The sequence below is a fragment of the Nicotiana tabacum genome, chromosome 4, assembly GCF_000715075.1.
Source record: "Nicotiana tabacum cultivar K326 chromosome 4, ASM71507v2, whole genome shotgun sequence".
NCBI classification, from domain to species: Eukaryota; Viridiplantae; Streptophyta; class Magnoliopsida; order Solanales; family Solanaceae; genus Nicotiana; species Nicotiana tabacum.
The window spans coordinates 74,897,908-74,912,794 of record NC_134083.1 but is presented as its reverse complement, the minus strand read 5'-3'; the positions used below and the strand labels follow the sequence as shown (position 1 = coordinate 74,912,794).

Sequence of the window (14,887 nt, the reverse complement as noted above, 5' to 3'; positions counted from 1 at the left end):
ATGACATGCTATCAAAGTATTGTAAGGAGTGTAAACTATAAGGACATGATGAAATTGAATGTTGGCATTTGCACCCCAAGCTTATTGAGAATCGAAGCAGCAAGAAAAGGAATGATCTTGCTGAGTTGAACAACTAGAGTTGTGCTACTGATGACAAGGAAAAACCAAAAATCACATTACCCCTTTAATGATTCTCATGAGTAGAAAAGTAGTTGGGAACGTAGGTGCACAGTGGAAGGAAGTTCGGGATAATCGGGGAACCAACAAAAATAACAAAACCCAGGTACAAGGGCAAACTGGCAATGCAATCATGCCAGTGAATGCTGGTGTACAGCAGGTGCACAATAACTTTGCACTGATGGAAGTCGAAGAAGATCAGACAAACAAGGTTCAAACAAGGAATAAATTTGCAGTATTAGAGGAGGAACAAAGTGATATAAACGAGAACAACCAACTGGTTTTGGTGGGAGAAAAACCAGTCTTCAGTCTAAAGATGGTCCTACTCCTTCTGGGATTCAGTCCACAATCGACTGGGTTCATAGAAGGTTTGGGACTAGCAAAGAGGTTCTAAAACAACTCAATGTGACCACAAACCAATCTGGTCATGCGATTCCATCTCAAACTTTTAAAGATTCTGGGCAGATGGAGGATCTTGATGAGGTAAACTCTACAAAGGTCTTATGGAGCGATGCAGTTGAGGTTAAGAATAATCAGCTGGGCAAAACAAAGACAATGGAAGACAAGGTGAAGAAGGACAACAATCCAAGCTCACCTGGCGATAGGCTGGCAACGCCAGACCTAAAGCCAGGCTCACCGGGCGATAGGCGGGCGACGCCAGGCCTAAAGCCAGGTTCACCTGATGAGGCAGCTACAGTAAACCCCAACCTTAGAGCCACTGGAGAGATTCTGACCTATGTAGATGGTGTTCCGGCGTATGTCCATGAGCTACAATTCAAGGAGTATGAACAGGTTGATGAGCGGGCAATTGTTCCAAGAGCATCCGGGGAAATAGAGGAAGTGCCTATGGAATCTGGCACTGATCAAACCATGCAAACTACATCTTAATGTTCTAACTAAGACTCCTCTACAATATTTATATGATTTAGTTACACACAATGTGACACCAATTGATGAAAACTTATTGAGACAAAATCCAATGGAGGATGAAGGAGATGATGAATCAACTGCCGAAAACTTCAAACAAGTGGCTAGGGAAGGGGATTTATCACCCACAATTAGTGCTAAAGGAGGTAAAAAACTAAGAAGAATCAGAGTAAAGATCCACCACAACCTTCAAGAATAATGCCCAGGAGGGCAGCTTCTCTATCTAGATGATAATCAAAACATTAATATGGAACATAAGGTCTGTGAATACACAACAGGCCTTTCCTAGGGTGATCAATATGAATAGGGAGCATAATTTTTGTGTAGTTGCATTGATGGAGCCTTTTCAAAAGAAGGGACTCATTGATAGATATAAAAGGAGGTTGAATATGGAGACTACTTATACAAATATTAATGGGCAAATATGGTTGTTCTTCGATGCAGTGGTGGAATGGGAATTAGTGGAGGATACTGAGCAACATGTGACTATGAGAGTGTTTCACCATGACCTGGGGCAGCACATGATGATGACATTTGTTTATGCAAAATGTTCAGCAATAGAGAGGTTGGATTTATGGGATCACTTGTATTATTTAGCAAGTGATATGGAATTACCATGGTTGGTAGGAGGGGATTTCAATGTGATACTTCATGAAGATGAGAAAATAGGGGGACTTTCAGTACACCCTCCTGAATATGAGGATTTTGTATTTTGTGTAAACTCTTGTGGTTTGTTTGAGCAAGGGTACAAAGGAAGTCCATTCACATGGTGGAATGGGAGATCCAATGCTGAGTGTATATTCAAGAGATTGGATAGGATTTTTTTGAATTTGCCATTTCAGAACATGTTGCCAACTATTGAAGTTAAGCATCTAATCAGAACTGGATCAGATCATGCGCCATTGCTAATGACATATGGGGTGCAGACAACCAATTTTGTCAAGCCTTTCAGATTCTTGAACTTTTGGACAAAGCATGCTATATTTATGGATGTGGTGAGGCAGAATTGGGAAGCGGATTTCATAGGGGATCAGTTTTTGATGTTCAAGTAGAATATCAAGAGGGTGAAGGCAGCACTCTCAAAATGGAATAGGGAAACATTTGGTGATATCTTCAAGAAATTGACTATTTTGGAGGACATTGTTAGGGTGAAGGAGATGTTGTTTGAAGAAGAGCCTACAACTGAGAATAGGATTGTGCTTCAAAAGGCTCAATCTGAATTAAAGAAATACTTGAATATTGAGGAGCAGTATTGGAAGCAAAAAGCTGGGATGACTTGGTTTGCTGAAGGAGATAGGAATACAAGTTTCTTTCACAACCATGTCAATGGCAAAAGAAAGAAATTGCAACTGAAGAGGATCAAAAGTGGCAGTGGGGTATGGATTGAAGACCAGGAGCAATTGGCTACAGCTGCAGTGGACTTCTATCAAAAACAGTTCACAAATGAAGGTGATGCTTCTGAATTTCCCTTGCTCAATAATGTACCTTCAATGGTCACTATGGATCAGAATTTGGAACTTAGCAGATTGCCAACAATTGAAGAAGTAAGGGCAGCAGTTTTTGAGCTTAGTGGGGAGAGTGCTAGTGGCCCTGATGGATTCACTGGCTTGTTTTATCAAACATGCTAGGATGTTATTGGTGTTGATATACACAACATGGTGCTACACTTCTATGGAGGAGCTGCATTGCCTAAATCCATCACTCACACCAATCTAGTGTTGCTGCCCAAGAAACCTAGAGTTGAGACCTTCTCTGACTTAAGACCTATTAGTTTGAGCAACTTCATTAACAAGGTTTTGTCTAGGGTGTTACATGACAGATTGGAGAGTTTTTTGCCATCTCTAATAGCTCTTAATCAAGCCGGATTTGTAAAGGGTAGGAGTATATTTGAGAACATCTTATTGACTCAAGAAATTGTCACTAACATAAGGTTAAGGGAAAAGCCAGCTAATGTGGTGATCAAGCTTGATATGGCTAAGGCCTATGATAGGGTCTCATGGAAGTACTTATTTCATGTGCTAAGGAAGATGGGATTTTCTGAACACTTCATCAACATGGTGTGGAACTTGATGTCAAATAACTGGTATTCAGTATTGATGAATGGGCAGTCCTCAGGGTTCTTTAAGTCGACAAGGGTTGTGAAACAAAGGGATCCCCTGTCTCCAACATTGTTCATCCTGTCAGCTGAGGTACTTTCTAGGTATTTGAATAAGCTTTTTGAAGACAAGTCATTTGTGGGATTTGGAATGCCTAAGTGGTCTGATTCTTTAAACCACTTGGCGTATGCTGATGATACGATAATATTTGCATCTGCTCATCTTCCCTCTTTGAGCAAGATTATGGCAGTGTTGGGGAACCATGAGAAGATATCAGGTCAGATGATCAACAAAGATAAGAGTTCATACTACATATATTCAAAGGTCGCTAATGGATTGTTTCAGGCAGTTGGAGCTATTACAGGATTTGCAAGAGGTAAATTCCCCTTCACATATGTAGGGTGTCCTATTTTTTACACTAGAAGGAAGAAGGACTATTATGAGGATCTTATCAAGAAGGTGAAGGCTAAATTGCATTCATGGAAAGGAAAACTGCTGTCTTTTGGAGGAAAGGCAACACTCATCTCTAGTGTGTTGCAAAGTATGCCAGTTCACATGTTATCAGTCCTTGATCCACCAAACAGCATCCTGGGGCACCTACATAAGACTTTTGCTAGGTTCTTTTATAGCACAAAGGAAGAAGGGAGAAGCTGACACTGGGCTTCATGGCAAAATCTTTGCCTTCCTAAAGAGGAAGGGGGGGCTAGGTTTTAGGTCCTTAAATGATGTCTCAAGGACACTGTTTGCTAAACTATGGTGGAGGTTTAGGACCACAAAATCTTTGTGGTCTAATTTCATGTGGAATAAGTATTGCAAGAAGGATCCACCAATTGTGGTGAGTTTTAGGGGAGGGTCTCATGTTTGGAGACAAATGTTGAATGCTAGGGAAGAAGTAGAACATGAGATCGTATGGGAATTGAAGAGTGGAACAACTAATATTTGGCATGAAAATTGGACTGCATTGGGTGCACTTTATCATGTATTACTTGAAGACTTTCCAATCAATGAAGGTCTTCAGGAGGTGGCAGAACAGCGGCAAGGGGAAACATGGGATGATCAGGTGCTAGATCAAACTTTCAATGAGGAAATTGCAGAACATATAAGGCTAAATGTGCACTATGAAGGCAGTGAGGGATATTGGGATAAGCCATACTGGATGCCAACTCCTTCAGGCAAGTTCAGTGTTAGCAGTGCTTGGCAAATATTAAGGCATAGGGCAGATCCTAATCAGGAATTCAAGTTAATGTGGATTAAAGGTTTGCCATTCAAGATATCCTTCTTCTTGTGGAGATTGTGGAGGCAGAAAATAGCCACCGATGACATGTGGAGGAGGCAAGGGAAAATGGTGATGTCTAGGTGTTGGTGTTGTCAGCAGCCCCAAGAAGAATCCATTCAGCATATATTTGTCACAAGTCCTACTGCCTCCAAGGTATGGAACTTGTTCATGGGGCTGCTGGAATTTCTGTGCAATTGATTCAATTGAAGCAGATTATAAGGCATTGGTGGTATGCTCAGTGTTGTCCGAAATTAAAGCCACTATTTCAAGCAGTACCAGCTATCATCACTTGGGAGCTTTGGAAGAGAAGAAATGCAGGTAAACATGGTGGTTCAATATCCACAAATAGGGTGATTCATGAGATAAATAGGATATTGCATCAACTAGCAAGGGTGAGGTATGATTGGATCCATAATATTCCATTGTTATGGCCAGACATGATTCAATACTTTGAAGGATATAAACCTATATTGATCACTACAAGAGTAACATGGCAGCTTCCTTGTCATGGTTGGTACAAATATAATACTGATGGAGCTTCAAAGGGAAATCCTGGACCTAGCTCCCTAGGCTTTTGTGTGAGGAATAATGAAAGTGATGTGGTGTATGCTAGGGCAGTAGACCTGGGAGTGACAACTAATGTGGTGGCTGAAGCTAAGGCTATTCTTCAAGGGTTGGAATATTGTATGGAGCATGATTTTCACCCTCTCATACTGGAGACTGATTCATTGGTGATGAAGAAGGCGATAGAAGGGGAATGAGATTCTCCTTGGGTAATTGCACAGGATGTGAAGAAAATTATAGAGATGTAGGACAACTTCAATGTGATCTTTCAACATGTGTTCAGAGAAGGCAACTCAGTGGCCGATTTTATAGCTAACATTGCGTTCTCTTTTGCAGGTACATCTAAGTTTCATTCATTCTCTGAACTGCCTAGTGCAGGGAGGAGGTTGATCAATCTAGACAAATCTCAATCACCTAACCTTAGGATTAGGATAGCAAAGAGAAGAACCCAGACTGATGGCTTCACAATATTGGACTCTCCACAAACTGATATGTCCAAATGCTAAGGAAAATGCTGAACCCATCATATGGTATTTTTGGAGATTGTTGAATCATTTCTCAGTGGTATTAGCATGCTTTCAAGCTCAATCTGAGGATGGTTTAGCAATGTTTTGAATGATGACTACATTGAAGGTTCTAGTAGGGAAGGATCTGAGCTTACAAGATCACAAAAACACACATTCTCAAAGGCTGGCCTTTGCCTTGCAAAGTCTTCTTAAAGCCAGATCATTCTTGGCTTTTGCCTTGTAAAGCCAGCCTAAAGCCAGCTCATGCCTGACTTTTGCCTTGTAAAGTCTGGCTAAAGCCAGCTCATGCCTGGCTTTTGCCTTGTAAAGCCTGCCTAAAGCCAGCTCAAGCCTGGATTTTGCCTTGCAAAGCCTGCCTAAAGCCAGCTCAAGCCTGGCTTTTGCCTTGCAAAGCCTGCCTAAAGCCAACGCATGCCTGGCCTTTGCCTTGTAAAGCCTGCCTAAAGCCAGCTCAAGCCTGGCTTTTGCCTTGCAAAGCCAGACTCCTCTTCTACACATTAATCTTGATGAGTGAGCACATGATTAATACTTGAACAAAATCAGTTCACTGCTTATGGAGATCATATAGTAGCGACATTTGGAGGACGATGCAGACTTCAACTCTGCGGTGGAGATGTTTGGAATTCATTTTAGCCTATGGACAATATACCCTGGCGCCTGGTGAGAGCTTGATAGGTGCTGCTTGGTATTTGCCAATGACAATTGGATTCACATACACTAATAGGAGAAGGAAGCATTCAACTTATCATGTTGTAATAGTTAGTTCATTAGATTTTAGCTTTTCTATCTTTTTTAATAGCTAGTAGCTTCATGCAACTTCTATTTTAGTTTGGACATCTTGTAAGTATTGGACCCATTTTGGGATTTTATTTATATATTAGCCATTAGGCAAAAAAAAAAACCCGTCTACTGTAGCAGTTGATGTCAAAAAGTTGACCTAAAAAAATAAAACTCTTCTATTTATACAGAGCTGGAATTTTCGGACAAAAATGCCCTTTCAGAAGTTCTGCGGCCGCACAATTCCATGTGTTGTCCGTACTTTTCTTCAGTTTGGAAGGATTCGAGATCTGCGACCGCATAATTCTGAATTGCGGCCGCACTGCCCTCTTTCTGCGGTCCGCACAATAATGTCTGCGGCCGCACCTTGTTCTTTCGCGGTCCGCACAAATGTGTTTGCGGCCGCGTAGCTCTACTTCTACGGCCGCACAATAATTGTGCGGTCTGCACTTGTGTTGGACTTGAGGTTCAGGTTCTCTGAACTTTTGCTCTGACCCAGCTTCTGCGGCCGCACAAGGCACATTTGTTTGATGGGAATTTCTTCACAACCTGCGGCCGCATATGATATTCTGCGGTCTGCACTTCCGAGCTTTTGTGCCTGTTTTTGTCCTTGAGTTCAGATTACTCCTTCTTGAGTTGGATTTCATCTTGGGAGCTCATCTTCCAATATTCCTACAATTAAGCACATTTTATCAGTTTTCGAAAACACAATTAAATATTTTTGGACTAAAACAAAAGCTAAAAGGCGCTAATAAGTAGTCAAAATCTCCACTTATCACGCGCAGGCGGCTTCAACACGATGCTGAGTCCGGACCCCTTGCGTTCGAGGCACCATCCGTAAAGAGGGTCCAGATTCCCGAGGAGGTCCCCGAGGTTAACAACAATTCCTTTTCGACTTCGGGTATTAAGGCCGGCGTGAAGTCGGCCACGAAGTCTGCCAAAATTTGGGATTTGATGGTTGTTCGGGGTTGATATTCATTATCGTACCCGCTAATTTCATGGCCCATTTGGCCTCGAAAATTGATAACAATTAAATTTATATGTGGTTTAAACGATATGCGGATCAATTCAATACAAATGTTAAATTGCGTTAGATTGAACAGGTAAATGACGTAATAGATTGTCAAACCAGTTACGGAGAGTAATCCCGGTGAAGTGCTTGCCTTCGAACCCGGACTCAAACTACTGAAGAAGTGATGAACAAAAGTAAGAACTTTGAATAACAGAGAAAATAAGAATACATTGCCTTGATATGCGTATTATAATGTCCTCCATGAATAATAAGTTTTCTCCTTTATATATAGTAGGGGAGTTTTACCCTAAGTACAATCCTAAAAAAGATAAAGATCTTCCGTTTCGACGATCACTGATTTTTTGCCGATACGAGGCGAGATTCACGTCGTGATATCCGGTTAAGCATGGATATCAAAACCATTTGTTAGTCGTGTGCAGTTTCTTGGTAATGCTTTCCGAAGTCTCAATCCTTAAATCAGACCTCGAGGATATGGCCCTGATATCCCCGAAGGCAGATGTTTGCCCGAGCCCTGATACGAGGGGTTCTTCGTTCTGACTCCGATTTATTATGATCACGTTCCTACTCCGCTTGGCTCACCGGGAAGTCGAGTCATGCAACTGGTTCAGTTTTACCCATATACAATATGCGCACCAATAGAGTATAAAATTAATATACAATAAATAGAACGACAACAACTCAATAGAATTGGTGTCCTAAAGTTAAATCTTAATAAAATTCCATAAATATATTTCATAAACTTACAATATATTTTTATTTAAAGTGATAGTCTGCAAAACGTTAAAGAAAGAATGAAAAAGTATACGCTATCTGAATTATTAATGATTCTTATGTTTGGCAAATTACGCAGATGAGTATGAGGAATGCAAAAAAATGGAAAGAACTTGGTTTTATAATAAATTTAATTTAGTAAAAAAAAATCGTACTATCTATCTATCTATATCTATATTTATTATAAAAGCACGAATGTTAGGAAGCTAAATGTTAAGAGATGAAAATATCCCCGAAAAGTTGATGGACTTGTTTGCCCTTTAAAGTCAATTTTTCTTTTATGTAGCAATTTAATGATGGGTATAAATATAATTTTGGGTTAGGACTAAGTAACCTTTTTCTGCTGGGACTCGATCCATTCTAAAATATACAATCTTTCTTCAAAAAAACAACTTCATAATTGATTAAAATTATAATAATTACCTATATAAGAAGAGTTGGCAAAGAAAAATTCTACGAGCACGTTACTTGTCATAGTAAATTATACATGAGTTTACATATAGAATTGTAGAAGTCTTATAACTTTATTTCTTGTGCAAAATTTATGTTTCTTATTTAATAAGATTATAATTTCAACTAAAAAGTATTTACCAAAAACTAAACCTAATAGACGAATTTCTTCAAAGTTAAGTTAGTCAAGGACTCCTTCATGCTCATTTTAATCAGACAATTTGGTTTGGCTTAATCATCTATACACAATCGTATCTATTCTTTTTTTTTTTTTAGAATTTGACATGAAAATATTTCGTTTCAATAAAACTTAATTATAAAACTTAATTTTTTTTAGAATTTAACATGTCATGGGCTGCTTTCCATCATCAACCCATGACCCCTTGGACGCGCCCCGTGGCGTCCCGGCAAGCCTCCCAACGCCTAGCGCCACGGTCGGCCCCGTGATCTCGGCAGCGCCAAGTGACAAGCACGCATGCGCCTCTGTCGCCCTACCGATAATCAATGCCAGCGCCCAGCGGCTGGCCAATGCCATCAGCGCCGCGCGCACCGACAATGCCGCGCGCACAAACCATCATGTTGCCAACAGCGCCGCCCGCACAGACAGTGCCACGCGCGCAGACCCAATGCCAAGCACCAGCGCCCAGCCGCTGGCAGATCCAAATAGTGTCGCGCGCGCCAACAGCAATGTGCGCACAGACCCTGATGCTCAAGACAAAGTTGCTGCCATCAGACTTGCTTCCATAGAAGACGCAGTCCTTTTCATTGTAATTATAGAGTAGTTTTACTTCATTTATTTTCAGTGTGTTTCTACAGCTTTCTTAGGTAAGCATTATTAAGGGGGACCAAAGCATTCAAACATTCAAGCATTCAAACAATTCTCTATACTGGTGTCTTCCCTCCCCCTGACACCGCATTGCATCTTATAATAGCTTTCATCATCATCAATACAATCATCAACTTTCATCATCAATTGCTCATTTTACGCTGCTCAATTGCTCACGACATTGATTTTCTCCTACGGCACTGACAATCTAGTCTAGCGTACGGCGAGGACCTCAGTTGGCGCATAGTAACCGCACTGACATCGGTTGCTTAGCCTTACGTCGCCCTTTCAAGGAACTTCAGGAAGGAGCCGCGTAACAGTTGGTATCAGAGCCTAGGCTCGACATCGGACGAGGGAACTCATTGCCATCATCATCACCATTTTTGACCATGGTGAATTACGGGGATCGCAACATGACCCTCGAAGAGACGGTTGACGCATTACGGCCCATCGTCGATACGTTGCCTGATCTAAAAACCAGCCTAGTGCATAGATTGGATGACCTGGACCGCAGAATGCGGCAGGCAGAAATTGACATAGCAAACATCAGTCACAACTCTAAGGAAGACCGGGAAACGGCTGCCGTCGAGGCAACAAAAATTCATGGCAAATTCGAGGACCTCCAACAGGAGCGTGCCGAGGATTTAGCCCATCGGGAACTAGAGGCAGACAGACTGACCGTCATGCAGCAAACCATAGACAACTTGACAGGCCAGCTCAATGTTGTCATTGCTGCCCTTCAAAGCCTGCTCAAAGGAGGTGCAAACCACATCAGGGGTGCCATGAACATTGCCCCCATGCCACAAAAGCTGAAAATTCCGGAGCCCAAGCCATACAATGGAGCCCGGGATGCTAAAGAAGTGGAAACTTCATCTTCGACATCGAACAATACTTCGCTACCGTTGGACAGTTGGAAGAATCCAAAAAGGTAGCAACTGCTGCCATGTATCTTCAGGGTGATGCAAAACTCTGGTGGCGAGTCAAATACGAAGCCATCAGGGACGGTGAAGATACTCTCCAGACATGGGCAGAACTGAAGGCCACCAAACGCCTGCAGTTCTTCCCCGAAAATGTGGAATACAATGCACGGAGAAAGTTGCGTGAACTCCGCCACACCAGGTCGGTGCGAGACTACGTGCGTGAATTCTCCGCACTCATGCTAAACATACGGGATATGGGGGACAAAGACAAACTGTTCGCATTCATAGAAGGATTGAAACCTCATGCTCGTATGGAGCTGCAAAGACAACGGGTAGATACCCTGCCCAAGGCCATTCAAGCTGCAGAGTGCCTTGGGGATTATCAGTTGGAAACTTAGAAGGATAGGCCCCAGCTGCCTGTCCGAGGGGGATACAACGGGAGCCAACCTAGCAACGGTGGCCCCAACAGAAATAGAGGAGATCGAGGTGCATCCAAATCTAAGACTCTTTCCTCAAGCAGCAATAGTGTTGCATCAGTTAACAACAATCAGGGGAGAAAGCCCCAATCAGAATGCCGTCATTGCGGCGGGGAACATTGGAACAATTAATGCCCCAATACACAAATCAATACTCAACAAACTGTTGACGATGATGTGTCAGATGGGGACGGCTCAGTCGGCGTAGAACAAGTAGGTGCCTTCAACGCATTTGTTGGCTCCATTCATGATACCTTGGTGGGAACCAGTGCTGGAAACCCCAAGAAGAACGCATTCCCAATCGACAAGAAAGGGAAAGGAAAGGCGGACGAAAGGCCTCCCACATCACAAAAGAGGACCCTAATGTTCGTTGACATAAAAGTAAACGGCAGACCTATTCGGGCATTGATAGACACGGGTGCTAGCCACAACTACCTGGCCTCAACTCAGGTGCAACGCCTCGGTCTAGCAGTGTAAAAATGCAAAGGTCGTGTCAAGGCTATCAACTCTCCATCTTAGCAAGTGAGTGGAATAGCCAAAGAAGTGCCAATCAAGCTTGGCCCATACAAGGGAATATTCGACCTACACATATCTATCATCGATGACTTCGAACTGATAGTGGGATTGGAATTCCTCAGGCAGACCAACACCATCCCGGTACCATATGCCAACATGCTCCTAATGATGGGAGACAACGGGGCCAAACCCCACACCATATCGTGCATACCCATGAAGATGGCCGCTGGAAACATCACAGACATGCTGTTAAAGGAGGGAACCAACAGACCTGAACCCACGGTTCCGGCTGCCCTCAACATCATCAAACAATCATCCTATCATCGGTGTCTAACAGCTCATGGCGCCCCTCATTGTGTGAAGACTTTTCAAGCATTCCAAAAGGACAAATCGGATCACTCAGCACAAGCGGGACTCTTGGAGCCGCTACCTGTCCCATAGAGACCTTGGGAAAGCATTTCCCTGAATTTCATCACAGGATTACCCAAGGTCGGAAATCATGCAACCATCATGGTGGTTGTAGACCAATTTTCCAAGTATGTTACCTTCATCGCAGCCCCACAGAACATATTGGCAGAAGATACAGCTCGACTCTTCTTCTCTCATGTTGTCAAACATTGGGGTATGCCCAGCAATATCATTAGTGACTGCGACCCACGCTTCACTAGCAAACTTTGGACCCAACTCTTCAGTTGCGTGGGATCCAAATTGAGTTACAACTCAAACCATCATCATCAGCAAACATATGATCAAACAGACCAGTTCAATGACATGCTGGAGGAATATCTCTGCCAATTTACAACCGGGTCACAAACACATTAGGTGAAGCTTCTGGATGCTACTCAGCTGTGTTTCAATTCACAAAAGTGCGCCCATACAAACAAAAGCGCTTTTGAAATTATTACCGGACAGCAACCGCTACTCCCACAAAATGTGAATGCACCAAACATGCCATCATCTCATCGAGCTGCCAGTTTCTCAACAGAATGGGAGCAAACTTTGAAGATAGTGCAGAGCTATCTTGTCAAAGCCCAAGAAAGGGCAACGAGGTATGCCAAACAAAACCTTCGCTTTGCCCAACATCAAGCAAGGGACAAAGTGATGGTAAGAACCCCGAGGCGGAACTTATTTGCAAAGAGGACCCAAGATCCTCGCCTATTGCAAAGCTACATTGGGCCTTTTTCCATTGAAAGTCGCATCGAGAAATCCACATACCAGCTCAACACACCAGCCTGGTGGAAAATCCATCCAGTCTTCCATGTCAGCCGCCTCCGACCATTTCAGAAATACATGAAAGATCATTCAGAAAGACATCTCACAACACCGAGGGGAACATACCTCCCAACCAACAAGAGCCTGACCAATCATCATCATCCGGCAGGTAAGGCTCCGAGGACGTCGCCAACTCAAGTGGGGGAGAATGTTATGGGCTGCTTTCCATCATCGACCCATGACCCCTTGGACGCGTCCTGTGGTGTCCCGGCAAGCCTCCCAACGCCTAGCACCACGGTCGTCCCCGTGGTCTCGGCAGCGCCAAGTGACAAGCGTGCATGCGCCTCTGTCTCCCCACCGATAATCAGTGCCAGCGCGCAGCGGCTGGCGAAAGCCATCAGTGCGGCACGCACCGACAGTGCCGCGTGCACTGACAGTGCCGCGCGCACAAACCATCATATTGCCAACAGCGCCTCCCGCACAGACAGTGCCCCGCTCGCAAACCCAATGCCAAGCACCAGCGCCCAACCACTGGCAGATCCAAATAGTATCGCGTGCGGCAACAACAATGTGTGCGTAGACCCTGATGCTCAAGATAAAGTTGCTGCCATCAGACTTGGTTCCATAGAAGACTAAGTCCTTTTTATTGTAATTATAGTGTAGTTTTACTTTATTTATTTTCAGTGTGCTTCTACAACTTTCTTAGGTCAACTCATGTAACTTTGGTTTATTTTTTTTAAGCATTATTAAGGGGGACCAAAGCATTCAAACATTCAAACAATTCTCTGTACTGGTGTCTCTCCCCCCCGACACCGCATTGCATCTTGTAATAGCTTTCATCATCATCAATACAATCATCAGCTTTCATCATGAATTGCTCATTTTCTGCTGCTCAATTGCTCACGACATTAATTTTTCCGTACGGCACTGACAATCTAGTCTAGCGTACGGCGAGGACCTCAGTTGGCGCATAGCAACCGCACTGACATCGGTTGCTTAGCCTTACGTCGCCTTTCCAAGGAACTTCAGGAAGGCGCCGCGTAACAGTTTACATGTAGAATTGTAGAAGTTTTATAACTTTATTTCTTGTGCAAAATTTATGTTTCTTATTTAATAAGATTATAATTTCAACTAAAAAGTATGTACCAAAAACTAAACCTAATAGACGAACTTCTTCAAAGTTAAGTTAGTCAAGGACTCCTTCATGCTCATTTTACTCAGACAATTTGGTTTGGCTTAATCATCTATACACAGTCATATCTATTCTTTTTTTTTTTTTAAGAATTTGACATGAAAATATTTAGTTTCAATAAAACTTAATTATAAAAGTTAAAGATCAAAACACCACAGGAATGTTACTACGTTTAATTTAATCTTTTGACGTTATTGTTCATTTATTACGGTTATTCTTTCTTTCAATATTCTTATTTTGTAGCAATAATGATGGATATATATGCTTTCAAGCATTTATTTATCCCCAAAATTCAACTTTTACCGTAAAAAATGGATGATAACCTCTTTAATTCGTCCAGAAATAATTGCATGTATGCTTGTGTATTGCAATGACGATAAATAAAACACATAGCCAAATAATTTCAAATGTTGGACTATATTTGTGCAATATATTTTATTACACTCACACACACACACACACACACACACACACACACACACACACACACACACACACACACACACACACACACACACACACACACACACACACACACACACACACACACACACACACACACACACACACACACACACACACATATATATATATATATATATATATATATATATATATATATATATATATATATATATATATATATATATATATATATATATATATATATATATTAGATATAAGATACGGTTATATTTTTTATTTCTATATTATAAGTACATATATCATTCACAGGTTCAGACGATGATGTTGAATCATTCTAAATTCAATTATTATGGAAGTGTAATCACAATTGAAGATTGTTATATTTTCTTCCACATCAGCTGTTGCAGTCATATAGATAGTATTCTACGTAAATTTAATTTTTGGTCCCTTAATTTATTATATAAAAAATGATTGAGGATCTATGTGAAATGTATGAATATCAAATTGTTTAGTGATCGAACATCAACGTACTATTATTAGCGTGCAACGCACGTTCATAGAAACTAGTTATTATAAAAGTATGAATACAATATCGGTTTACAAAAATAATCTTATAATATTAAGCATAATAACTCATAATAAAAGGATATAACCGGAATTCTAGATATTAGCCTTATAATCCTATTAGTTTTAGGACATAATATTATACATTAGGAATCCT

General features: G+C 41.8%; 1 protein-coding gene across 1 annotated transcript; it reads left to right on the top strand.

The window, feature by feature from the left end:
• Positions 1-1,156: 1,156 nt before the first annotated feature.
• Positions 1,157-2,732, top strand: LOC142179985 (uncharacterized). The gene is made up of 3 exons (XM_075250901.1): positions 1,157-1,273; positions 1,383-2,099; positions 2,157-2,732. The coding sequence occupies exons 1-3, from the start codon at positions 1,157-1,159 to the stop codon at positions 2,730-2,732; spliced, it is 1,410 nt and encodes a 469-aa protein (XP_075107002.1).
• The last annotated feature ends 12,155 nt before the right edge of the window (positions 2,733-14,887 follow it).

Coding starts and splice junctions, on each gene's coding strand:
- LOC142179985 (XM_075250901.1), top strand. CDS start 1,157: ATGGAGGATGAAGGAGATGATGAATCAACTGCCGAAAACTTCAAACAA. Junction 1,274..1,382: donor AAAAACTAAGAAGAATCAGA/GTAAAGATCCAC, acceptor AATACACAACAG/GCCTTTCCTAGGGTGATCAA. Junction 2,100..2,156: donor ATGCTATATTTATGGATGTG/GTGAGGCAGAAT, acceptor ATGTTCAAGTAG/AATATCAAGAGGGTGAAGGC.